We start from the raw sequence: 27,622 nt of genomic DNA on the forward strand, positions 1-27,622 counted from the left end.
ACTTCACAGAAGAGGAAACAGAGGCACCAAGAAGTTACGTAAATTGCCACCAAGGCTTCCTGCTGGTACGTGGCTGAGCCGAGACTCAAGCCCAGTCTGTCTGGCTCTAGTTCAGCCTCTCAAGTGCTCGGAAGGGGGCAAGGCCAGGGCTCAGGAAGCACAGAGAAGGGGCACCTCACCTGGCCTCCGGCGGTCAGGAATGGCTTCCCAGAGAAACTGACACCTCAGTGGCGCCTGAAGAAGGAAGGAGAGGAGCTGACGGGGCAATGAAATAGGAAAGGGTTGTTGAGGAAGAGGGAAGGGCCCTGAGCAATGCCTGGTGGCTGGGCCACCCTGGCTGCAGCCTGGTGTGTGTGAGGGGGCAGGAGACCAGGCCCGGTGGGCAGCGCACCCTGGGGGCTCAGCAGACAGCGTCCGGGGGGGCTCCTGGAGCATCAGGCTGGGCCCACACCCCTCAGCTCCTGAGACAGAGGGCGCAGGCGCGGAGGGAGGGGAGCCGCTGATTTACATCCTACCGGTGGGGGGGAAACCCAGGAAGTGCAGCCCAGGCACTAATCAAATCTAGGCTAATAATAAACGTCCTGAGTAATGAGTGGCCTGGGCCGGAGCAGGCGAGGTGGCCGGAGCCGGGTGGGCCAGGAGGAGCCATGTGAGTAGCCGGGGAGGTGGGGGTGGGCGCGAGGGGCTCCGCCTGGGGCTCTGTGTGGCATCGGGGATGCAGGGGAAGCGGTGCCCACGGTAGACGGGCAAGCTCGGGCTGCCCCGGGGCCTCCCGCGCCCGTGCACGTGGAGAGCCCTGGGTCTGGGGCCCTGGGGGTCTGGCCTTGCTTTCCGGAGAGCAGCCGCAAGCTTGGAGGGTCACCCTCACAGGCAGGAAGTCCCTCTCACTCCCACCCCAGGCTGGCCCCAGGACCCACAGCCAGATGGGCCAGGACGTTTTTTAAATATCAGGAGTGTTTAACGGGCCCTCCTGCAGACGTCGACCCGCGTCCACACTTCCAGGATTACCCATGCCCCGCTGGATCACTTTAGAGACAAGTCCAAACAGCGCGTTTTTGATCTGTAAATACCTCCGTATTTCTCCCTTAAAAACAAAAACTCCTTAAAAAACAAAACCCCAAAAAACTGTCACGCCATGACGACTTCTGCAAAGAATGATTCCTTAGTGTCACCAAAGCGCCCATGTTCAGACTTCCCCGACTGTCTTGTCAATGTCTTTTCCAGCTGATTTGTTCAAATCAGGATCCAAACACCATCGTTTTGGTTACATGTTTTAATCTAGAACATTCCCACTCTGTCTCATGTTTTCCCTTGCTGTTTTGTTTTTTTTTTTTAATCAAAGAAACCGGATCATTTATCCTATAGAATTTTTATCAGGGCAGGTTTTGAAGGTTTGTTCGAAGGCCCAAATCTGGAAGCGTGGGTGCTAGAGCAAGTGGAAGGGTCCAGGCCCCCCACTGTGCAGACAGGACGCACGGCCGGGTTGGAGGGGCCACGGCTGCTCTGTCCCCCACTCGCCGGGCAGGGAGCGCATCTCTTCTGTGAATCCTTTGGACGGGAATCCTTTGTGTCAAGCAGCCACCTCCCCAGATGTGTTCCCAGCTAAGGGCTCGGATGTATAAGATTTCTGAGAGTTGGACCAGGAAGGCACAAGAGGTCACCTTGGCACAGGATGGAACCGCCCAGGCCCAGGCCCACGAGTCGGGAACCTGTCAGAACTGGGACCTGGCACTGACGGAGGCTGCCAGGAGCAGCAGAGTCGGGCCTGCCTCCCCTTGTCCGCCGACTCGCTGTGTGACCTTGGAGGAGCCCCTTCACCTCCCTGGGCTCCATTTCCTCGGTCATAAAATGAAGGAGAGGCTCTCCCCCCACCAGAAGTCCCTGAGAAAAACACAGAAGGGCTTTGAACCTGCCTGAGCCCCTCCTGAAGAGCCACAAGCAAAGGCGCTGAGAAGAGCTGCAGTTAAAAACAACAAAACAAAACTTTGGCTTTCTTTAGCCCCACGTTTTTCAAACTAATTTGACCACAGAGGCCTTTCTTGGTCCAGCGCCTACAAAGCCAGGCATGTGAAGGAGACGGGCAGACAGCTGGGGTGCAGGAGAGCCCGGGCCGTGAGTCCACAGACCCAGGCCTGTGAGAGCTCTCCCCTTCTTCCCGCGGTCAACGCGGCTTCTGTTCTGCTGGCCAGTGTCAATTTGGGGCTTTTCCTGCCCTTCTTTGGGGCTGGATGATGGTTCTGGGACTTTATGGAGGTTCCGGTGGTGTTGGAGGAAGGGTGGGCAGGGATAGCGCAGACATCCGGCCAGCTGGGTGTCTGCCACCTGGCCAAGCGGGCTCTGTGTCCCCGTCAGGTCCAGTGGCTCGGTGCCCTCTGACCAGGAATGGGTCTTTGAGGCTTCCTAGGCTGCCCTCGTCCGATCCAACCTGCTGTCCACTGGCCATCGCTTCCCTGGGGGTGGGGTGGTGGCAGCTTCCACCCTCCTCTCCCCAAATGAGAGAAGGCTCAGGGGTCTCTTCAATTTTGTGTGGTCCTCTGCTTATTTTCTTTCTTTTTTTTAATAAATAAATAGATAAAATTATTTATTTATTTATTTATTTATTTATTTATTTTTTTTTTTATGGCTGCGTTGGGTCTTTGTTGCTGTGTGCGGGCTTTCTCTAGCTGCGGTGAGTGGGGGCTACTCTTCGTTGCGGTGCGTGGGCTTCTCATTGCGGTGGCTTCTCTTGTTGCGGAGCACGGGCTCTAGGTGCACGGGCTTCAGTAGTTGTGGCACATGGGCTCAGTACTTGTGGCTCGTGGGCTCAGTAGCTGTGGCTCACGGGCTTAGTTGCTCTGCAGCATGTGAGATCTTCCCAGGCCAGGGCTCGAACCCATGTCCCCTGCATTGGCAGGCGGATTCTCCACCACTGAGCCACCAGGGAAGCCCTGCTTATTTTCTTTTAATTGAAGTATAGTTGATTCACAATGTTGTGTTAGTCTCTGGTGTAAAGTGATTCAGTTCTACACCTATATATTCTTTTCATATTCTTTTCCATTACGGTTTATCACAGGAGATTGGATATAGATCCCCGTGCTCCACAGTAGGAGCTTGTTGTTTATTTTATATATAGTAGTGTGTATCTGCCAATCCCAAACTCCTAATTTAGGTCCTCTTGCTTTTATTTATTTATTTATATATTTTTTTTGGCTGTGCCGTGTGGCTTGTGGGATCTTAGTTCCGCGACCAGGGATCGACTCCGGGCCCCGGCAGTGAAAGCACCGAGCCCTAACCACTGGACCGCCAGGGAATTCCCAAGCCTCTTGCTTTGTGAATAGATGGTAGTCCCAGGCTGGAAGCCCAGTAAGTATAAAAAGGTACATAACACAGCCTTCCTTTCCTCCTGGTACTCTGTCCGCCCAGCTTTCCTGCCCCCTCTAGAATAAACAGCTCTGTTCAGATGCTTTACGTGCCACCAAGTTCACCTGTTTAAGAGCTGTGCAACCATCACTATAATCTAATTTTAGAACATTATCATCACCCCAAAAAGAACCCCTGTCACTCCTCATCCCTCCCCACCCCCAGCCCTAGGCTAGCACTGACCTACTTTCTGTCTCTATAGATTCGCCTACTTTGGACATCTTATAAAAACGGAATGTGCTGTTTGATGACTGGCTTCTTCCATTAGCATGTTTTTGAGGTGCATCCGTGTGGTAGGGTGTCAGTACTTCATACCTTTTTGTGGCCAAATAACATTCCGTTGTCCGGATGGACCACTTTTTACTTATCCATTCATCAGTTGATGGACATTTGGGTTGTTTCTACTTTTTGGCTATTATGAACAATGCTGCTGTGAGTATTCATGTACAAGTATTTGGGTGGACATGTTTTCATTTCTCTTAGGAGTGGAATTGCTGGGCCATATGGTAATTCTGTGTTTAACGTTCTGAGGAGCTGCCAGACTGTTTTCCAAAGCGGCTGCGCTGTTTTTATAATCCCGATTAACACAGGAGGGTTCCAGTTCCTCCTCATCCTCGCCAACACTTGTTGTTATCCATTCGTTCATTACAGCTGTCCCAGCAGGTATCTCAGCGTGGTTCTGAGTTTCCCTTACAACAAACGATGTTAAGCATCTTTCTGTGTGCTTATTAGCCATTCAGATAGCTTTTTGGAAAAATGTCTCTTTAACCCCCTAACCCATTTTTAAACTGGGTTGTCTTTCCATTATTCAGTTGTAAAGGTTCTTTATATATTCTGGATACAAATCCCTTATCAGATATATGATTTGGAAATATTTCCTCCAAGTCGGTGGAATATCATTTTATTTTCTTGATGGTGTTCTGTGAAACACAAAAGTTTAAAATTTTTATGAAGTCCAGTCTCTCAAGCTTCTTTTTAATCATTTGTGCATTTGGTCTCACTGCCTAACCCCAAATCATGAAGATTTACTCCTGTCTTCTTCTAAAAGCTGTCTAGTTACATTTAGGTCTATGACCCACTGTGAATTACTTTCTGTGTATGGTGTGAGTTAGGGGTCCACATTCATTCTTCTTTTTAAAAAAATAAATTTATTTATTTATTTATTTATTTTTGGCTGTGTTGGGTCTTCATTTCTGTGCGAGGGCTTTTTCCAGTTGCGGCAAGCGGGGGGCCACTCTTCATCGCGGTGCACGGGCCTCTCACTGTCGCGGCCTCTCGTTGCGGAGCACAGCTCCAGATGCACAGGCTCAGCAGTTGTGGCTCACAGGCCCAGTTGCTCCACGGCATGTGGGATCCTCCCAGACCAGGGCTCGAACCCGTGTCCCCTGCATTGGCAGGCAGACTCTCAACCACTGTGCCACCAGGGAAGCCCCACATTCGTTCTTTTGACGGTGGCTTACCCAGTTGTCTCAGCACCATTTGTTGAAAAGACTATCCTTTTTCCCGTTGAATCTTCTTGGTATCGTTGTTGAAAATCAATTGACCATAAATGTTAGGCTTTAGTTTTTGACTCTAAATTCTACTCTACTGACCCACGTCTGTCCTTATGCCAGTACTACACTGTCTTATTTACTGTTGGTTTGTAGTAAGCTTTGAAATTGGGAAGTGTGAGTCCTACAACTTTCAAGAGTGTTTCAGCTCTTCTGGGTCTCTTGCATTTCCATATGATTTTAGGATCAGCTTTTCAAATTTTGCAGAAAACCCAGCTGGGAATTTGATTGGGATTGCATTGAATCTGTACAATTATTTGGGGAGCACTGCTATCTTAACAATATTAAGTCTTTCCATCCATGAATATGGAATATTTTTCCATTTATTTAGGTCTTCTTTCAGGAATGTTTTGTAGTTTTCAATGTACAAGTTTTGTACTACTTTTGTTCAATTTATTCTGCAGTATTTTATTTAAAACACTGTTTTTGGTTTCTTATGTTTCCTTACAGTGTTTCTTTATGTATATACTAATACCTATAAATCTAGATTAGAACTTTCTCCCTTTTTGCAGAAAGAAAGAAAGGAAGGGAGACTATGAGCCATGCTGTTATGGACCTTGTTTTGTTTTTATTTTTTTATTATTTAAATAAAATTATTTATTTATTTGGTTGCGCCGGGTCTTAGTTGCGGCAGGCGGGCTCCTTAGTTGTGGCATGCGAACTCTTAGTTGCGGCATGCATGTGGGATCTAGTTCCCTGACCAGGGATCGAACCTGGGCCCCCTGCATTGGGAGCACGGAGTCTTAACCACCGCGCCACCAGGGAAGCGCCTTGTGTTTGTTTTTCCACTTAATATATCTCGGAGTTCTTTCTAAAGCAACATACAGAGAGCTTCCTCACCCCTCTTCTATAGCTGCGTAATCGTCCAGTGTATATAATTTACTCAGGCAATCCCCTCCTGAGGGACATTTGTGCTACTTCCAATCTTCTCCTATTACAAACACTGCTGCAATGAATTCATCATTTTGCACTCTGAAATAAATCCCAGAGTTTAATCACTGTATCAGCAGGTAAAAACATCAGTCATTTTGACTAACGTTGCCCAATCTCCCCCCGTGAGGGTTATCCCTATTCCTCTCCTTCCAGAGTGAAGGAGTGCCACTCTCCTTGTGACCTTTGCCAACAGGAGGTGTTATTAAACTTCTGGATTTTTAGCAATCTATTAGGGGGAAGATGGTCTCAGCGTAGTTCACATTTGCTTGTCTCTTAGGAATGAGACCAGGCAAATTCATGCTGTTCGTCCCTGTCTGTGAACTGTCTGTTCATTACCTTTGCCCAATTTTCTGTAGGGTGGCTGGCCTTTTCCTTTCTGCTTACTCTTTTTTTATATGTGTGTTTCTCCTTTTGTATTATTTATTTATTTATGGCTGTATTGGGTCTTTGTTGCTGCACGTGGGCTTTCACTAGTTGTGGTGAGCAGGGGCTACTCTTCATGGCACGTACGCAGGCTTCTCATTGCGGTGGCTTCTCTTGTTGCGGAGCACGGGCTCTAGGCGTGCGGGCTTCAGTAGTTGTGGCACGTGGGCTCAGTAGTTGTGGCTCACGGGCTCTAGGCGCATGGGCTCAGTAGTTGTGGCACACGGGCTTAGTTGCTCCGTGGCATGTGGGATCTTCTCGGACCAGGGCTCAAACCCATGTCCCCTGCATTGGCAGGCGGATTCTTAACCACTGCGCCGCCAGGGAAGCCCCTCTGCTTACCCTTTAGATACGAGTTGCAAATGTTTTGTTCCCGTTTTTCATTTGTCTTTGGACTTTCCTCCTTCAGCTGCTTTTTTGGCCATGCAGAAGTTGTTTGTTTGTTTTGTGTAGTCTATTTTATCTATTTTTTATTTTACAGAGTTTGGATTTGGGGTCATAATTAGAAAGGCCTTTCATACTCCAAGGTTATAAAGAAGTTATCGAACGGTTTCTTCTCTAGAAGTTTTTAAAATTTTATTCTCTTTCACACTCAAATCTTTGGGCTGTTTCTTCAATCCAGGGGAAAATTTTCTGTGCTGTTTTCTGGCCCAATCATTTTGTGCCAAGAATCCTTTCCTCTAAGTTCTGAAAGCAAAAGCCAGGATTTCTGCTCTGCCCACCCCACTCCCCAACCTCAGGACACCTCTGCCCTGAGTCCTACTTGAAGGGAGGAGATGCAGGCAGGGGAGGGGGCAGAACAAAACTCAGACATTACACAGTGTCAACACAGCGCAAGAACGAGGGTTGCTTTCTACTCCCCATGTCTTCACTGAGGACAGCTCTCTATAAAGTATTTGGTTATTTGTGAGCATTGGCCGAGGACCTACTGTGTGCCTGGTATTACAGAAGTACTGGGTTCAGAGATGAATGAGACAGTGTAAGGAGGTAGACGGCTACACCCTCAGATGCCAAATTACAAAATAAGAAACATCACCAGGTAGAAGGTGCTCAGGCCACAAGGCCATCCAGGAAGGCACACCTGAGACATCTCAGAGGAGAGGTCAGGCGACACGGCAGCGTACAGGGACAGGTGTCTTTGGGAAGTTATAGTGCTTCAGCCACAAGCTGAGGTTCTGGGGGCAGTTCCCAGGCCTGGAGTGTGGATTTGCTGATTATGAAATGATTATAATTAATCCATTATATTTTAAACCACTTTATCCAAATAACTACCACTCGGCAACCGCACCTCGGGCCAGTTCCATGCGTGTCACGTGCACGTCCTCGAGGAAACCTCCTCTGCAGAGGAGCACCCACAGTCCCCGTTTACGGAAAAGAAAACCCGAGGCTGTGCTGCCAGCCTTTCCCAAGCTGGCTGGCTGGTGACTCAGAGCTGTGCCGTCCTCCACAGGCACGGCTGCGCTCACACACATTCTGTCACTGAACCATGGGAAATCGGTTTTCAGAATGAGTCAACAGGAGGCAGAAATTACAATGGGAAGAAACGGTCATCCCCACCTTTCTCTCTTCCTCCTTCTCCCCCTCCTCCTCCTCCTCCTCCTTCCCGATTCATAAAAGAGAGACTGTAAACGGTCACTGTAATTCTCTCATCTGTCACCCAGAATGTTGAAACTGCTGAAACTCTCTCGGACCCCCTAGCCCATCAGGTGCTCAAGGAGAGACCACCCTCTTTGCTGCCAGCTAATCCATTTGCCCCAAATGCAAAACCCTCTGCAGTTTTTCTCCCTCCTTCCTTCCTGTCTTATAAGTCCTGTCATTGCCCTGTTCACGGACAGTGGTCTAGGGGTGTCCCCTCTCACAAGTGAGTGACTATTGTAGACACAAAGTCAGAGTTATTCCCTGATTGTTGTTCACCTCAACATGACGATGTAAATTTTGTTCACAGCTGAGCCATGTGACCTCCCTGGAGTTGAAACTCCTTGGTTTTCTCTGCCTGTCTCAGTAACTCACCCACAGATCTGGGGCAGATCCAGCCTGTCAACTGGTCAAGCAGACTCGCTTATATACGGTTCCCTGTTTCCACTGGAGATGTTCCTCCCACTCTTCTCCTATCTTAGTTGAGATAGGGCTCCCCCTTGGCCTCCAGGCCATGTCCCAGGGACTCCCTTCACCATCATTCTGAGAATTTCTATCTTCCCCTCTTGACAGAGATGGACCCTGCTTTCCCCCCTCCTCCATCTGTTGAAAATCAACTGACCATAGATGGAGAGCTTATTTCTGGGTTCTATTCCATTCCACTGGTCTGAGTATCTGTCTTTATTCCATTATCACACTGTTTACTTTAGCTTTGTAGTAAGTTTTGAAATCAGAAAGTATGAGTCCTCCAACTTTGTTCTTCTTCTTCAAGATTGTTTTGACTGTTCAGGGTCAAATGAATTTTTAAGACGGGTTTTTCTATTTGTGTAAAAAAGTCACTGGGATTTTGTTAGGGATTGTATTGAAACTGTAGATCACTTGCAGTGGTAGTGACATCTTAACATTGTCTTTCAATCCATGAACACGGGATGTCTTTTATTTAGATCTTCTCTAATTTCAGCAATGTTTTGTAGTTTTCAGGGTATACTTCTTTCACCACCTTCGTTAAATTCATTCCTAAGTATTTTATTCATTTTTATGTCTCTGAATATGGATTTGTTTTCTTAATTTCCTTTTAGGATCGTTCATTGCAAGTATATGAAAAATGCAACTGATTTTTTATGTTGCTTTTGTATCTGCAACTTTGCTGAATTTTTAACAGTTTTTAGTGTGTGAAATTTTTAGAGATTTTACATATAAGATCATGTCACCTATGAACAGATAATTTTACTTTCTCCTCTCCAATTTGAATACATTTATTTTTTTTTCTTGCCTAACTGCTCTTCCAGTACTATGTTGAATTGAAGTAGTAAGAGCGGGCATTCTTGTTTTGTTACTAGTCATAGGAGAGAAGCTTTCAGTCTTTCACCACTGAGTGTGATGTCAACTGTGGGTTTTTCATACATGGTTGTTATCATGTAGAGGAGGTTGTCTTCTATTCCTACTTTACTGAATTTTTTTATCATGAAAAGGTGCTGAATTTTGTTAAATGCTTTTTCTGCCTCAAAATGATCATGTAGTTTTTTCCTTCATTCTTGTAGTGTATTACATCTATTGATTTTCATGTGTTGAACTATTATTGCATTCTGGAAATGAATCCCACTTGGTTATAACGTATAATCCTTTTAATATGCTGTTGGATTTGATTGGCTAATATTTTGTTGAGAATTTTCACATCTATATTCACAGGGCATATTGGTCTGAAATTTTCTTTTCTTATGATGTCTTTATTAGGCTTCAACATCAGTGTAATGCTGACCTCACAGAATGAGTTAGGAAGTGCTCCCTCTTCAACGTTTTTGAAAGAGTCTGAGAAGGATTAGCTTTAATTCTTCTTTAAATGTTTGGTAGAATTCACCAGTGAAGCCATCTGGTCCTGAGCTTTTTTTTTTTTTTTTTAATGACCACATTCTTTTTTTAAAAAAAACCTTTATTTATTTTTGGCGGTGTTGGGTCTTCGTTGCTGTGCGCAGGCTTTCTCTAGTTGTGGAGAGCGGAGGCTACTCTTCATTGTGGTGTGTGGGCTTCTCATCGCCGTGGCTTCTCGTCGCGGAGCGTGGGCTCTAGGCACGTGAGCTTCAGTAGTTGTGGCACACAGGCTCAGCAGTTGTGGCTCACGGGCTCTAGAGTGCAGGCTCAGTAGTTGTGGCGCACGGGCTTAGTTGCTCCACAGCATGTGGGATCTTCCCAGACCAGGGCTCAAACCCGCGTCCCCTGCATTGGCAGGTGGATTCTTAACCACTGCGCCTCCAGGGAAGCCCTGGTCCTGGGCTTTTTGTTGGGAGGTCTCTTATTACTGATTCAATCTCTTTACCTGTTATAGGTCTATTCAGATATTCTTTCTTCATGTATCAGTTTTTGTAGATTGTATGTTTCCAGGAATTGTCCATTTATTTAGATTACCTGATTTGTTGGTGCACAATTGTTCACAGTACTCTCTTATAATCGATAAAATATGTACCAATGCCCCACTTTCATTTCTGATTTTAGTAATATGAGTTTTGTCTCTTTTCCTTAGTCAATCCAGCTAAGGGTTTGTCAGTTTTGTAAATCTATTCAAAAACCCAACTTTTGGCTTTGTTAATTTTCTCTATTATAGTTTTTCTTTTTAATTTGTTATTATTATTATTTTAATCAATTCTTTCTATCTTTATTTATTTGGCTGCATCAGGTCTTAGTTGCGGCATGCAGGATCTTGGCCACAGCACGTGGGCTCTTTGTTGCGGTATGCGGGCTCCAGAGTGTGCGGGCCCAGTAGTTGTGGCACGCAGGCTTAGTTGCCCCATGGCATGTGGGATCTTAGTTCCCCAACCAGGGACTGAACCTGTGTCCCCTGCATTGGAAGGCGGACTCTTAACCACTGGACCACCAGGGAAGTCAGCTTTTTCCAGCTGACTTACAGCTTTTCTATTACAGCTTTTCTATTCTCTTTTTTCTTTATCTCCGCTCTAATCTTTCCTTATGCTTGCTTTGGGTTTAGTTTGCTTTTCTTTTTCTAGTTCCTCATGGTATACAGATAGGTTAAGATCTGAGAAATTCTTCTTTAGTGTACCCATTTATACCTATAAATTTCCCTCTTAGCATTACATTCACTGTATCCCATAACTTTTGGTACGTTGTGTTTTCATATTCATTTATCTCAAGATATTTTCTAATATCTCTTGTGATTTCTTCTTTGACCCATTGGTTAAGAGTGTGTTGGGGGGAATTCCCTGGTGGTCTAGCAGTTAGGACTCTTTGCTCCCAATGCAAGGGGGCCGGGTTCAATCCCTGGTCTGGGAACTACATCCTGCATGCTGCAACGAAGATCCAGTGTGCTGCAACGAAGACCCGGCACAGCCAAATAAATTAAAAAAAAAAAAAAAAAAAAAAAAAAGTGTGTTGTTGAAGTTCCACATATTTGTGAACTTTCCAATTTTCCTTCTGTTATTGGCTTTTAGTTTCATTCCACTTTGATCAGAAAAGATTCTTTGAATTACTTTAACCTTTTAGAACCTATTAAGACTTGTTTTGTGACCTGATATATAGCCTGTCCAGGAGTATGTTCCAGGGACGCTTTAGAAGAATGTGTAGTCTGCGTCGCTGAGTACGGTGTTGCGTATGTGTCTGTTATATGGTTGCTTTACAGAGTTGCTCAAGTCATCTTGTCCTCACTGATCTTTTGTCCAGTTCTCCTACCCACTACTGAAAGTGGGGAATTGAAATATCCAAATATTGTCATAGAACTGTCTATTTCTCCCTTCAATTCCGTCAACTTTTGTTTCATATGTTTGCACTCTGTTGTCACACACGTGTTTATAATTGTTAAATCTTCTTGCTGTATCAAACTTTTTTTTTTAAATATATTTATTTATTTTTGGCTGTGTTGGGTCTTCATTTCTGTGCGAGGGCTTTCTCCAGTTGCGGCGAGCGGGGGCCACCCTTCATCGCGATGCGCGGGCCTCTCACTGTCGCGGCCTCTCCCGTTGCGGAGCACAGGCTCCAGACGCGCAGGCTCAGTAGTTGTGGCTCACGGGCCTAGTCGCTCCACGGCATGTGGGATCTTCCCAGACCAGGGTTCGAACCCGTGTCCCCTGCATTAGCAGGCAGATTCTTAACCACTGCGCCACCAGGGAAGCCCCTGTATCAAACTTTCAATCAATATATCTTGTCTTTGTCTCTTGTAACCTCTTTTGATTAAACTACTTTGTCTTATAATAATATAGACACCTCAGCTCTCTTTTGGTTATTATTTGCATGGACGATATTTGTCCATTGTTTTACTTTCAAGCTCTTGTGTCCTTTCATCTAAAGTAAGTCTCTTGTAAACAAGATATAGATGAATACTGTTTTTTTAATCCAATCTCCCAGTCTCTGCCTTTTGTAATAGCAGAGTTAAGTCCATTTACAGTAATATGATTACTGAAAAAGGAGTTACTTCTGTCATTTATCTATGTGTTTTCTGTATGTCTTATGTTTTCTGTTCCTCAGTTCCTCCACTACTGACTTTTCTTTTGTATTTAGTTGATTACTTGTAGTGTGCCTTTTTTATTGCTTTTTTCTTTCAGTTTCTGTATGTTTTTAGTTATTTTTTCTAAATGATTACCCTGAGGATTACAATTAATGTCTTAAACCTCTAACAACTGAGTTTCAATAATACTTAGTTTCAGTAGTGTACAAACACTGTTCTGTATCTCTGTCCCTTCCTATTGATATTGATATTGTCATAGATTACCTTTACCAGTGCTCCTTATTTTTTCTTATGACTTCAAGTTACTGTCTAGTGCACTTTCATTTCAGCATGAAGGATGACTCCCTTTAGCATTTCTTGTAGGACAGGTCTACTGGTAACAAACTCAGCTTTTGCTTATCTGGAAATGTCTTAACTTCTCCTTCATTCCTGAAAGATAGCTTTGCCAGATATGCAATTCTTGGTTGATAGGTTTTTTTTTTTTCCTTTTTGGACTTTAAATGTAACAGCTCACTTCTAGCCTCCATGATTTCTGAGGAGAAACCAGCTATTAATTTTATTGAGGATCCCCTGTATATGACAACTGTTTCTTTGCTGCTGATTTCACAATTCTCTCCTCTTTGGGTTTCCACAATTTTATTACAGTGTGTCTCAATGTGGGCGTCATTGAGTTTATCCTGCTTGTTCACTGACATTCTCAAACATGTATATTCATGTCTTTCCTAAGATTTGGGAAGTCTCCAGCCATTATTTCTTCAAATATTTTCTCTCTCTCTTCTCTTTGAAATTCCTATATGCAAACAGTGTTACATTTGATGGGCTCCCACGAGTCCCTCAGGTTCTGTTTATTTTTTCTCATTCTTTTAAATTTCTGCTTCCTATTCTAAATAATTTCAATAGTCTTATCTCCAGGTTCACTGATCGTTTCCTTCTGGCTGCTCAGATCTGCTACTGAACCCCTCTAGGGAGTCTTTTCATTTCAGTTACTGGACTTCTCAATTCCAGAATTTCAGTTTGTTTCCATTTTTTAATAGATTAGTTAGAGTGGTTTGAGGTTCACAGAAAAATGGAATGGAAATTACAGAGAATTCCCATCTACCCACTGTCCCCAAACATGCACAGCCTCCCTCACTATCAATATCCTGCACTAAAGTGGCACATCCACTACAATTGAGTAACTATATTAATACATCATTATTGTCCAAACTCCATAGTTTACACTGGGGTTCACTCTCGGTGTTGTACTTTCCATGGGATTTGACAAATGTATAATGAATGACTTGCATCCACCATGACAGTATCATACAGAACAGTTTCACTGCTCTGTATAATCCCCTGTGCTCCACCTTTATCTCTCCCTCCCCCATAACCCCTGACAACCACTGATCTTTCTTCTGTTTCCAGAATGTCACAGAGCTGGGATCATACAGCGTGGAGCCTTTTTAGCATGGCTTTTCTCAGTCACATGCATTTAAGATCTCTCCACGTCTTTTCATGGTTTGAGAGCTCATTTCTTTTTAGTGCTGAATAAATTCCATTGTCTGGATGCCACAGTTTATTTATCAGTTCACCTACTAAAGGGCATCTGGGTTGCTTCCAAGTTTTGGTTCCTTTTTTTACAACCTCTATCTCTTTATTCATATCCTCATTTTGTTCTTACATCATTTTCCTGATCTCCTTTAGTTCTTTGTCTGTGGTTTCCTGTAGCTCATGGAACATATTTAAGACAGTTGATTTAACATCTTTGACTAATATTTCCAATGTCTAGGCTTCCTCAGGGATGGTTTCTGTCAAATTCTATTTTTCTGTGAATGTGCCATATTTTCCTGTTTCTCTGTATGTTTTGTAAGTTTTTTGAGAACTGAACATTTTGAGCATTACATTGTGGTAAGTCTGGAAACTTAACTCTCTCACTCCTCCGGGATTGCTGAATTTTTTGCTGCTGAGAGCTGGAGTCTGTTTGTGACTCTTCCAAACTATTTTTGCGAAGTATGTATTCCTTGTGTGTGGTCACCAAAGTTTCTGTTCCTTCGTCTCTGCAGTCAGCCAGCGACCTGACAAAGATCTCCCTATATGTGTGACTCCCCAAATGGGGGGCAGTAGATCTCTGTCAATCCCCTGGGAGCCACTTCAGCCCAGGGAGGCTGAAACAATGACCACCACCCTCTGTGTTGGCTCCTCAGTGATCAAAAGCGGCAACCAGCGATTAGAACCCACAATCCCAACATTCAGAGGACAAGGTCCTTACAGCCCATCCAGGTCCCGGCAAGTTGCCCCAGGGACATGAGCAGCCACCAACCCACGACAGGCTGAAAGGCACCAAACTCCCCAAATCTACCAGCCTCTTTGCCCGACTGTCCTGTGGACAACCCCAGAGCTCCAATATCGTTACTTCAGCCGAGGCTGCCAGCTTGATGGCCGTTAGCGGAGAAGCAGGTCGCTGGGGCCGAGGCTGCCAGCTTGATGGCCGTTAGGGGAGAAGCAGGTCGCTGGGGCCGAGGCTGCCAGCTTGATGGCCATTAGGGGAGAAGCAGGTCGCTGGGGCTTCCTCCTGGCCATCTTCCCTGGCATTGCTCTCACGCCCCCGCTTTGATTTGAAATGTCCACAGAGTTCCTAACTCACAGAGCCCTCCCTGTAGGTGACCTGCTTGTTCTCAAGGAGGCTTTAGAATCTCCTCCAAGTCTCTGTTGCTCCTGAATTTCACGATGGTGGGTCTTGGTTTGAGAGAATTTATTGTGCAGGACACCTGATTGGCTCTTTGAATCTGGAGGCTGTCTTTCAAATCTGTTTTCTCTGGAACTCCCATCAGTCAACCTCCGGACCTCCTGATAGAATTCCGTATTTTTCATATCTTTTCCGATTTTCTGGGATATTTCTTCAATTATATCTTATAACCCTTCGACAGATGTTTTTATTCTGGCTATTATATTTTAAAATTTCTAGTCATTCTTATTTGTTCTATGCATACAATTCTTTAAAAGTAGCACATCACTGAGAATTCCCTGGCAGTCCAGTGACTGAGACTCCACACTTTCACTGCTGAGGGCCCAGGTTTGATCCCTGGTTGGGGAACTAAGATCCCACAAGCCGGAAAAAAAAAAAAAAAAATTAGTACACCATTCTTTCTCGTGGATATGAAAGTTCTCTTCTCTTTCTAAGGATGTCTTGTTGTCATCTTGTAGTTTTCTTCTGTTCCCTGCATTGTCTCTATTGGCACCGGGTGGATTTCTTCTGCATGCACCGTCCAAGGTCTCTTTCATGCAGAGGTGGTGCTCCAATATCAGGTGACCCTTGGCTGCGGTTCACAATTCACACTGAGGCACTAACGGCTGATTGGAAGTTCTGGGTAAACGGACGGGGTTTTCACACAGAAGCTTTGCTCTAGTGGTCAGGCAGCAGCGTGGTCATTTTCTTGAAAGACTCTCCCAGTCAGTGCCTCCAGGGCTTTTCCTTTGGGTCAGTTTTTCCAGAGCAGAGTCTGCTGGTTTCCTGCCAGTTGCAGGATGGGGGAGGACACATCTTTTACAAACCTGGCCACAGCGCTCCTGAGGTATGGCTGGGGGAAGAGTGGACCTCACTGCCACCCCTCCTCAGCTGTGTCTGAGGAGACCCCAACCTCCTGCTCAGGTGGGTGAGGGGCCGTCACCTGCCTGGGGTCAAGCCCTCTTTATGAAAGTCTCCATCCAACCCTATTTCACTGCTCTGCCCTCCCATCCCCCACGGTCAGAGGCCCTAGTGCCCCAGTTCCAGGAGGGTCCCAGCATTCGGTGACTCAATCCCGCTTCCTCCCCGCGAGCTTCGACCGAGAGAGATCTTCAGCTGAAGCCTGTCGCCCCAGGCCCTCTGCCTTCCGCTTCCAAAACATGGCTGACACCTGTCCCCTGCTGCAGTCACTTCTTCCATTCCATCTTTGAGGACAACTATCTTTTCCTGCCCTTTCAGTTTGGGTTCAAGAGGGAAGGAGGATAAACCCAGGTGGTTAAGCTGCCGGGTTGAGTGGGAGCCGCTGGTCTTTCCTCAGTGGACTTCCATCAAAGAATAAACAAGTGCCTCAAAAAATGTTTAAAAGAAGTCGTTGGGGAGGAAAATGCCATGAAATTAGGCAGAAAATTACAGAAGACTCAGCAACACACAACCATCTGGAATGAGTCCCAGATGCCTTGCAGAGCCAAAGAATCCAGACATGAAAGTTCAAGAACAGGCAGTACCAGCAGCCTATGGCCCTGTGGCGTTCAAACTCAGAACAGGAGTTACCTCTGGGAGTGGATGTTGGGTGCGAGGGGCCCATGGGAGTCATCAGGGTGCAAGAAATGTTCACCACCTTGACGTGGTGGTCGTGACACAGGTGTGTACACATGGAAAGATTTGTCAAGCTGTACTCGTGAGATTTGCCATTGTGTGTGTCTCACATCTCAGCAAAAGAGCAAGGGAAGGAAACGGACATTTATTGAGTGCTTGCTGTTTGCTAGGCACTGGCTAGGTCTGCTTTTCTAATTCATTCATTTAATGAGCACCTACTATGTCCTGGGCACTATCTAGGTTCTGAGGACCCAGCAGCAAACAAAACAATTAGCATCTATGCCTGCGTGATGCTCCCAGTTAATGGGGAGACAGTATCAAATAATTGCATCACAAAAGTCAAGTGACAACAGTGACAAGAGCACTTCGGAGTGCAGAAGAAGGGGCAAGTCCCAATCCGGGGTGGGAGGGTGTCAGAAAGGCTTCCCTGAAGAAACGAAGTTGCAACAGAGATCTGAGGGATCAGGAGGAAATGACCAGTAGTGGAGCAGGAAGAGCATGGGGTGCAAAGCGACCAGCACGTGCAAAGACCCCGTGGCAGGAGGCGTGTGCACGTTCATGAGGGCAGAGAACAGGGCCGAGCAGGGCTCCGCTGATGCCAGAGGGGCCTCAGAACTGCCGTGCCCCAGACGGGAAACCGAGGCTCAGGGTGTCGGCCCCGGGTTGCCCAGCAAGTACAACTGGGGCAGAAACCAACTTTGTCTGTTCCCCCTAGGGAACGTGAGCGGGAGAGGCCGCCTGGGCTCCGGCCTCCAGTGGTGCCAGCTGCCCTCACGTTCCCTGCCTCTCAGCCCCACAGGGCCTGCGGCTGGGGGTGGCCATGAAGCCCTGCCCCGAAGAGCAGTACTGGGACCCGCTGCTGAATACCTGTGTCTCCTGCAAAACCATCTGCAGCAATCAGAGCCCACGCACCTGTGCAGCCTTCTGCAGTGAGTCCTGGGGCCCGAGCCTGGGCTGGAGGCCCCTCCTGCCCCCGGAGGTCCCCCTGGCCTGCACTCGGGGCCTGAGGAGGGGTGGAGGGAGACGGGAGACAGTGTGGCACCTTCTACCTTTCCACCCTCCTACCCTCCTTGCAGCTTCCCAAGCATGCTCTGTTCCTTCCTGCCTCAGGGCCTTTGCACAGGGATGCATTTCCCCACCTTCTCCCCTGGGCTCCCTCCTACCTGGCCTTCAGGTCTCAGCCCCAAATCAAGAGGTCCTCTCTGACTGCCGGATGGAAAGTGGGCCCTCCTTCATCATTCTCTGCTCTTTCTTCTGAAACTTTTTATTATAGAAATTAGGACAGAGAGAGAGGACAGCATGATAAGCCTGTCTACCCATCAGCAGCTTTAGAAATTCCACCTTTTCAGTCCCCCGTTTTTTTACTTGTGTATTTTAAAGCCAATCCAAGAACTCGTTATCATTTTACCTGTAAATACTGGATCACGAATCCCTAACACATAAGGGCCTTTAAAATATAACCTCAATATTTTATCACCCCCAGCAATAATTCCTTAATATCACCTGCGCTCAGGCCATATCCAGTTTTCTCTAATTGTCTTGAAAAGTGTCTTTTGCTTGCTTTTTCGTAACTTGTTCTTTCCCTGATGGAACTTATCACAGCTTGTACCACACGTTCTTTCCTGTGTGTTCATGTGTCTCAACCACCCGACTGAGAGCTCAATTCCTTTCTTAAGCCTAGCACAGTGCCTGACACATAGTAAGTGCTTCATAAATACTGGCTGAGTGGGGCTCAGAGAGGCTGAGTGACTTGCCCAAGATCACACAGCACAATAGTGGAAGAGTTAGGGTTTAAACAACTTTCTGAGTCTGCAACACCATGGCTCTGAGCCACTATCCATTAATGAGGTGGACATTCACTGTGTTGACCCACAAACCACTGGAAAGAGGAATCTGACAGACCCTTCAAGGAGGTTATTAGCTAGTGGGAGAAATGACTCCACTTCACGGTAAAAAGGTGAACTACCATAAAACGCCACAGTTGGGAGAGACCACGTCCGGCTGATGGGTTGGGGAGCAAGGAAGTTTTCTGGTAGGAAGCGCCACCTGAGATGGATTGTTAAGAGCCCACAGATGCAGAAGTCAGATGAGGGGGAACGGCACCCCTGGAGGAGGGACCAGCATGGACAAAGGCACGGAGGCGGGAAAATACAACAGGGAATATCGAGGCCCAGAGGGGAGGTTGTGAGGTCAGGCAGTGAGGGCTGGTGGTCTGCGGAGCTGTCACCTGCACAGCCACATGGGGGTTCCCAAGGAGGAGAGGAGGTCACGGCAAGCCCGGGGACACTGCTACCATCAGGCTAACTCCACCTCGTGAGTGTCGGGGTCAGGAGGGTCCAGGGCCACAGCAGGGTAAGGGCAAGGGGTGGTCATTGGTCCTGACAGGATCTCCCGAGTCTTCCCTGAGGTCCCAAATGCATGCCTTCCTGGTTTTGTCTTCTACTCTGAAAAGGATGTAAGTGTTGGCGTGTTTGCGTCGCAAAGAAGCACAAGTGAATATTCTATTTAAACCTTGAGCATTATTCATTATGTGTCAGGCACTGTGCTGGGGACTTCAAATCCTCGTAACAACCGTAAGAAATCACCATTGTTATAATTATTCCTCTCCTGGAAAACAGGAGACTGAGGTACGGAGGGGCCAAGCCCACCACGTGAAGTGGCGGACCAGAGCTTCCCCAAGCCCGCGTGGCTTCAAGGTCTGGGTTCTTGGCCTCTGTCTTGTGCTGCCTCCAAAATGCGCCCTGAAAACCTGCATACGAGTCACATTTTCATATGAATGAATCTTAGAGACAAGGGAAACCTGCCCTGTGAAAGTGTAGGTTTCTGTATGGCACTCAAAACTGCTCTCTCCAGCAAGTGTGAATGGGCTTCAGTTTGCTTGGCTTCTGCCCCTTGGCACTGATGCCTGGTTAAGCTCCTGAAATTCTCATTTATTATTAAGACAGAAAAAACACTATTAATTTGAGCTTTCTCATCTTCCTTCCAGTCCCCTTCCCCAACTTGCTAAGGCAGATTCTGGCTTTGTTCTCCATTCCTTATGTTTATATGAAATACATTTCTCCCTTATGAGGTGTGAAAAACCCAAGTAAAGAAGTTACGTGACAACGTAATAACTTAAAAGATAACTAGAAAACCCTTATACAGTTAGTACTAAGAAATGCTCTTTTAAGTAATATGTAGATCAAAGAAGAAATGATAGTGAAAAATAAGAACATTCTAAACTAGGTATAGAAAAAATACTGCATGTCAAAATGTGGGCGATGCAGCTAAAACAGTACTTAGAGGACAACGTATAGTCTTACATTTGCATACTGGAAGAGGACTTGGATTACCCTGGAATTGCTTTTGGGGGACTGGACTAGGATTTTTTTTTAACTTTGATACCCTTTGAGGCCAGACCCCCAGTTCCTGCCTGTGTCTGTCACCCAGCAGCATCACGCATCTCTGTCTCCCAGAGTCACTCAGCTGCCGCAAAGAGCAAGGCAGGTACTATGACCAGCTCCTGGGGGACTGTATCAGCTGTGCCTCCATCTGTGGACGTCACCCCAAGCAATGCACACACTTCTGTGAGAACAAGTTCAGGAGTCAAGTGAACCTCCCACCAGAGGTCAGGAGACAGCGGACCGGAGAGGCCTTGACCCGGGCAGACAACCTAGGGAGGTACCAGGGATCAGAGCACAGAGGCTCGGATGTGGGTCCAGGTAAGCCACCTAAGGTTGGCCTGCGCGGTGTCCAAGGGTCAGAGTGGGTGGAAGGCAGGCACCAGGCCTCAATAAGGAGAAGCTGCAAAGCAGGAAGTCCAGTGCAGGCAAATGGCCAGAAACCAGGGGGGTGGGGGGATCATGACAGGATAGAAAAAAAAAATTAGGCAAAGTTTACAGAAGTCTGTGGGCAAGAAGGAAGCAAAAGAAGAAAAAAGACCTGACAGTTGAGAGTCTCATAACTGTGGCTGAATGAATTCTTAGAACACAGGGCAGCGAGTGGACAGCACAGCTAACCTGTGAGCAAGACCCCCAATCCATTTAGAGGCAACGGAGACTTCCCAAGAACGAGAAGGAAAAGTACTACCAAAAGAGCTCACGGTGGAGATGGGCCTCCTTAGATATGTGAGAGGGGTCCCTTGAACTGGGCACCTACTAAGTGCCGAGCACTGGAAATGACTTAATTAATCCTCCCAGAAAACACCTCTTGGCTCAGCTACTCTGCTCTGTGGTGTCAGAAAGGACGGGGCTCGGGTGGGGATGTGGACCCGTAAACACTTGATATTTACGGTGCTCTTGGTCTGCCAGGCGCTGGCTGGTTTTCCTCCTTTTCTGTGACTTTCCTCATGACATCACTTCCATGAGAACAGGCTTCGTGTGTCCTGATAACGAAACGCCCAGCCTGGTTCTTCTCGGTTAGACTGTTGTTTCTTACTCTGTTTTGCTCTCCTGTCAGTAAGCTGCTGCCATGTAACAAACAGCCCCCAGATTCCATGGCATGTTATTCCTCATGGCGTAGGGCTTGGCTGGAGTCAGTTGGAGGGGCTCTGCTCCTGAGTCTCTCGTCCTCCCCTGGGACCAGCGGGTGGGCAGGAACATCAGAGGTGACACACAGGCCTCTGAACCTCTCAGCCAAGAGCTGGCACCCATCGTGCTGCATTCTATCCCTCCAGATGCAAAGCCAGCCAGATTCAAGGCGGGGGAGACAGACCCCACTCTCGGCTGGAGGAGAGGCGAAGGATTTGTAGCTGTGGGGGGTTTGTGGCCGGTTTTTATCCAGCACAGCCTCTCGTGAGAGCAAGTGCAGATCCACACACAGAGGGCGTGGATACGCGGGGAGGCGGTGACGAACGGAACCACAAGGGGGGGCTGCTCTCCAAGGTCTGGTGACCCCCACGCCTGCCCTGCAGTCAGTGATGTATTTGACTCTTCCAGCCAAACCCAGAACCCCGTCCACCTCCGATGCCACAGATTCCCCTTTACAGACAGAAAAACTGAGTCTCAAGACCTGGAGAGTCAGTGCACAGCTGAGCAGGGACTCGCGCCCGGCCTGCGGGTTCCAAAGTTTGTCCGCTCTGCAAGAGCCAAACCCCAGAACAGTGTTCTGTGGCCCCGTCGCCCACTTAGGGGGACCTGTTGCCAGTGTGACACCGTTAGCCCTTCCTGCCTGTGACCACCAGCCAAGCCCCCTCCCCAGAGGGTCCCCTGGGGTGGACCCTCCAGGTACGAATCCCCCAGGAAGTGTGGACAGACATTCCAGGAGCCAGTGGGGTCAGTGTGACCACGTCTGACCTGCAGCAGCCGCTGTCCCAGTCATTCCAGGGTGTGGCCTCCCCAGCCTCGGGGGCTGGGTGACACCTCGCCGTACCTGCCCCTGCCCCGCGTCCCTCTGGAGGTCTGGCTGGGGCTTACGTGTGTGTCCCGCTGTGTCCTGACACCTGGGCGTGCAGGTGGGGCGAGAGCTGGGTGTGGTGAGGCCTGTGAACAGGAAGTGCTGGGCCCACACCCTGGGTGTCAAGGGCAGGGTGTGTAGGACACTGCCCGTGGCAGCGGGGCTGCCCTGTCCCCCCCACTCACTCCCCGCCCTGCCAGCCCCCACCTCGGCCCCTCCACGTCTCTTGGAATGGCCGTTCCTTCATTTGACGGTAACTGTGGAGGGCTCAGCTGTGCCTGGGGGGCGGGTGCAAGAGTCAGGCAGACCCTGTCGCTGACCCCACGGAAGTCACAGTCTGACGGGAGAGACAAGACAAATGATTGAGTAACCTCAGTGCGTGGTGACGACATCCCCCAGCCAGGGTGTGATGGGGCAAGGAAGGTTTCCCCGAGGAGAGGCCTTCAAGGCAGACTGGGGGCCAGACCCCTGGTTCCATCTCCCACCAACTGTGTGACCTTGAGCAAGTCACTTAACCTCTCTGAGGTTAAGTGTTTCCGTAAGACTGAGATCATCTGCCTTCACGGGGTTGCTGCGCTACGTGTCAGGATCAGCACGAAGTAACTGCTCATTTAAAAGGAAAGCATACATCTAAGAGACGGCGGGGAGAAAGGTGTTCCAGGCAGAGGGCACAGCACGTGCAGGTGCTGGGAGGGGCTGGGAGCGGAAACACACGGATTCTCTGTGGACAGGGTACAGCCACTGCTAGTATCACTGGGGCTGCGACTGCTACAAACAGGGGAGCAAAGGCTAAGTTTTAGTGAAAATTAAGGTTTGCTTTTCTTATCCGAGCCCACGGAGCCCCCAGGCCATATTCAAGGGCCTCCTGGGTCCCAGGTTCAGAGCTCTGGGTGGCGTGAGCACGGCTGACCTGGGACGTCTCCAGACTCTGTATCTCCTTGTCCCCACCAGGGACAGTCAGCCCGGCACCCCCCTCACAGGGCTCTCGCGGGGCCTCAGCGACCCTGGGCCTTGATGCTCCAGATCCTTAACTTGATTACATCTGCAAAGGCTTTTTCCCCAAATCAGGTCATAAGGTCCCACGTGCAGGTTACCAGGCCCCTCGTGGAGGGTGATACCCGCCTTGGGAGCACATCCTGCATGGCGGCCTGGGGGTTGGTCTTGTCTCTGGCTTTTTATCTCAGGGTGTGGAGCGTTTTCTCCCCACACACGCCCCCCCCCACCACCGCCCCCGACGGTTGCAAGAGATGTCACTGTGCCGGCTGCCCCAGGCCCCCTCTTCATCCCCAGGGCTGAGGCCAGGGAAGGGGGACAGAAAGCCTCGGGAGCCCACCTCACCCCTCCCCTGACCTGCCTGCTCGCTGGGCTGGGGCCATGGGGATGCTGGCGGAACGTTCCACTGGGTCCAGCTGCTACCAACAGCGCGGAGGCCGGAGCGTCTGCCCCATTTCACCAGGAGGCAGGCCTGACCGTGAGCAGGGGTGGCCGCAGGGCCCAGGCTCAAAACCTGTCCTGTCTCGGCTACACCAAGGCCCCTCAGGACAGGTCACAGCACAGCCCGCCTGGCCAGCCCGAGCTCCAGCCCAGCAGCAGCAGTCGGAGAAATCCTGTTTCTAGGCGAGATTGACTCTGAAAACAGTACAAGCACGGAACAAATCTAATGGAAAACCCGCTTGGAAATAAACCATCCGCGGTGCCCCCTGGTGGCGGTGCTCAGAACTGCGCCGCAGGCCTGGCTCTCAGGCAAGGACAGAGCTCACATCCTTTCCCGACTGAAGCCCCTGCACCCACCGGGGTCAGCAGACAGGGAGGCACTGGGCGAGGCCGCTCCGCTCCGGGGCCAGGTCACTGAGGGCCGACAGAGGGCAGCGACCGAGCTTGCAGACCTGAACGGCTGGCGATTGAACAGAGGAAGCAGAGCGGTGGCTGGGGACCCGTCCCCCTACCTGGCCAGCCTCTGACTCGGCTTTAACAAGTGAGGCAGCCAGCATGCTCCTCGCCATTCCCGTTTGGAAAGGACGACACACACGGATCGTGACGGAAGATAGAAGCTATTAAAAAGCGAGGTTTGGGGACAGTCTCTCCCCAGGAGCAACGCCTGCTGCAGTCTGGGACTGTCGGTTCCCACACGCTCCTGTCTAAGCATATTTCACACCAGGCAGAATCCCAAGCGCCCACCTCTCTCTCCCTTTTCACTTCCTGCTCCTGAGGTTCAGCCCATCTCAGGACCCACCACGTAGCTGGTCTCCGGCTCTCACTGCAAACAAAGCCCAGCAAATGCCTGCATCCACGTGCCTAGAAGCGAAGGTGATGAGTCCACAAGACTGGAAAGGGCGTGTCCGTGTTGGCAGGTGGTTTTGCACGTGGCCCTCAGAGGAGACCACCCCACCCAGATGTGCCTGTGTCGCCAGCCTGGGACAGAGGTGGAAGGTGACATCTTTCGCAGTTTTAAGTGCACCTCTCCTCTGGATCCAGGGCCTTTGCGAAGCATGTTCTAGGAGCGGGTCACCGGGCAGGAACTGGTTCCATTTCCCTCAGGAAGCCCCAAATCACCCTCCTCACGTGGTGGCTCAGGGCGCCCGGGAGAGCAGAGCAGAGGCTGCCAGGCCTCCTCATGGCACCGGCCAGGCCCTGCGTCCCCTCTACTGCGTACTGCTGGGTGCAGGGGGGCCCGGCCCAGCCCGACTTGAAGGGCAGGAATCAAGGACCATCTCTGAATGCCAGCAGCCAGCCTCGAGGTAGTCTGCGTTAGAATTCAGCTGAAAACACCTGAAACATGCAGATGTTTGGTCTCAAATCCACCTGGCAGTTCACTGTGTACTTAGCAGCGTCTGGTAGCTGGCAATTCCACCTCCCGTGTGAAGGCTGCCAGCCTCTCCCCCGCTAATCCGGCCAGGAAGATGGTTTTATTTTATCCCAGGGACGCGCAGGAACCGGTGAGCAGATGGGGGCCCGGGAGCTGGGACACACGGATGTCGCTGGCCCGGGGTGGCGCCAACAGCCCACCCAGAGCTCTGTGAACGTCAGGGTGGCACCAGTCAGCTGTCAATTCATAAACCTCTGACTCTGAGGAGCGTGCATAACGAAGAGAGACAGTGTCCACCCTCGTCATCTATGCATGGCTGGCCTGCAGCCCCGGCATGGAGCCCATCAGACCTGCCCCCAGGTGCAGCTCTGCAATTGCGCCCAGATTTGAGGCTCAGTTTTCTCATCTGAAAAACAGTCTGTAAGACGGTGTGGCCACAGCGGGAACAGCCTGCAGGATCCTCAAGCAGCTCAGCACAGAGGCGCCACCTGACCCGGCAACTGCGCTCGTGGGACGTGTCCACGAGAGCTGTACACACACGTGCACACGGAAACCTGCACACAAGCCTTCACAGCCGCCAAAGGGTGGAAACCACCGAAATGCTCATCGTGGACAAACACACACGATGCGGTGCATCCACGCAGCGGAACGTTACTCAGACCCAACACACGTGGCCACACGCCTGAGCCTTGGAAACACGCGGAGAGGCCGGACGTGAAGGTCCCGTGCTGCACAATTCCACTGGCATGAAGTGTCCAGAACAGGTGACAGAGACAGCGTGGTGGTGCCCGGGGCCTGGGGGGACGGGGGGCGCCATGCGGTGCTGGACACACCCCAGGTGCAGAGGCAGCAGCTGCTCAAGCCTGAGAACACACTAACCACCCCCCCCCCAACTTCACGGCCGTGAGCCTGGCTGCACGTGGACTACACCTCAACCTCCAGAGGGGGCGAGCGACCCTCCTCCACAGAAGCACGAGGGTCAGGGACACACTAGAGAAAGCGCTGCGTGCAGCAAGCGCAGCAGGCGGCCAGCAGCCCTTCCGCCCGGGCTGGGGGCGCCCGATCCCAGGGCCCGGGACAGGTTTCGAGGGCAGGGCTTTGGCTCAGGGCCCTGAGAGGAGAGGGGCCAGCGCCCCATCTCCCCAGGCCCCCCCGGTTGCACCTGCCCCCCAGGCTCGGGAGCAACACCACCGTCTCTCTCAAAGCACGTGCTCCCTGGTCAGACATCCTGCCTGGACAACTGCCCACCCGCTCACCCGTCCACCTCTGGTACTGTCCCAAGCTACACCCCACAGCGAGAGAACGGCAAAGGGCGTCCAGCTCCGGGTCTCCCGGCCCTCCGAGGGGGCGTGGGGGTGACCGCATGGCTTGTCTGGGCCTCACGAGGAGGAAGCAAGCGAGCAGGACGAGGGGCTGCTGGCCAGAGGAGGGGACGCTTCAGGGAGGGGCCCCTCCTGACTCTGGGTCCCCCGCTGTCTTGCAGCACCCCCAGGGCTAAAGCTGAGCGCCGACCAGCTAGCCCTGGTCTACAGCACGCTGGGGCTCTGCCTCTGCGCCATCATCTGCTGCTTCCTGCTGGCCGTGGCCTGCTTCCTCAAGAGGAGGGGGGACCAGGTCTCCTGCCAGCCACCCCCCGGGCCATGTCGGACGCAGGCCAAGTCCTCCAAGGGTGAGCACGCAGTGGGGTCCTGGACGTCCCTCTGTCCTGGCTCTGCCCCTGCTTCTAAGCGGAGAGCGGTTGCCGGTTCTCCCTGGGAGCGGCCTGGCGCCAGTTACTACGGTTTCCTATCTGTCTTGGTGAAATTGGGTCAAGTATCAAGGCAAGAAGAGACAGGGCCCTGAGGAAGGGCGGGTGTTGGGCCCCGGGGCTTGCCCCGCTTGCCAGGACAGGGCGGCTAAAACCGGAGGGGGTCCCCTGGGGGTGCAGGGCGGGCGAGGAGGGGTTCAGGCCGAGGCCAACGCCCTCTCCCCCTCAGCAGATCCCTGGATGGAAGCGGGCAGCGCTGCAGGGGCAACGCCCGAGCCGACGGAGACGTGCAGCTTCTGCTTCGCGGAGTGCAGGGCGCCCGAGCGTGCTGGGAGGTGGGCACGCCACGGCCAGAGCGCAGCTGGACAGCCCTGCGTGCGCGCCCCGAACGGCGGCCTCTGCGGCATCGAGGTCGTGTGCACGCCCGCCCAAGAAGGAGGCCTGGCCACATGAACCTGGGGGGGCTGGGGGGGGAATGGTGATGGGGGAGAGAAATGGGGATGGGGCGGTGAGCAGGCATGAGCAGAGGAGGAGAGACAGTGAGAGGCAGAGAACTGATGGTGGGGGAGACTGGGGAGAGAGGAAGAGAGCAAGGGGAAAAGACAGAGAAGGGGGAGGGGAGTGGAGGAACAGCTGGAAGGGCCAGGGCCACCGTATTGACCCCAGGTCTCCACTGTAGGTCACCGGCACCTAAACGCACCTGCAGTAAAAGCACCCACACCTGCTGGACCCAGCCCCGGGGACCCTTTGCAGAAATAAAACCTCCCACACTGCCCACCCCTCACTGTGGCTGGTTTGGGTCGCGTCTCCCCGTGGTGACCGCCCCATCCCACCTCTCCCGCTGCCCCTGGGCTCCAGCCTGGTTTCCAAGGATCTGAGCGAGTGTGTGGACCGAGAAGCAGGCTCTGCTGTCCTCTGTCACCTAAGAGGAGAAAGCAGCCGGCTGATGGTGGGGGACTAGGGCTGGGTCTGCCTGCGTTGATCTCAGAAAACCAATTTCCTCCCG

The 27,622-nt window shown here is 50.3% G+C and overlaps 1 protein-coding gene across 1 annotated transcript; it reads left to right on the top strand.

Moving 5' to 3' along the window:
• The first annotated feature begins 588 nt into the window (after nt 1–588).
• TNFRSF13B (TNF receptor superfamily member 13B) lies at nt 589–27,069 on the top strand. Its single transcript, XM_068531794.1, has 5 exons — nt 589–649; nt 17,482–17,619; nt 20,146–20,391; nt 26,353–26,538; nt 26,846–27,069. Exons 1-5 carry the CDS (start codon nt 589–591, stop codon nt 27,067–27,069), a joined length of 855 nt encoding a protein of 284 aa, XP_068387895.1.
• The last annotated feature ends 553 nt before the right edge of the window (nt 27,070–27,622 follow it).

Source organism: Eschrichtius robustus, chromosome 20, assembly GCF_028021215.1.
Source record: "Eschrichtius robustus isolate mEscRob2 chromosome 20, mEscRob2.pri, whole genome shotgun sequence".
Classification (NCBI taxonomy): Eukaryota; Metazoa; Chordata; class Mammalia; order Artiodactyla; family Eschrichtiidae; genus Eschrichtius; species Eschrichtius robustus.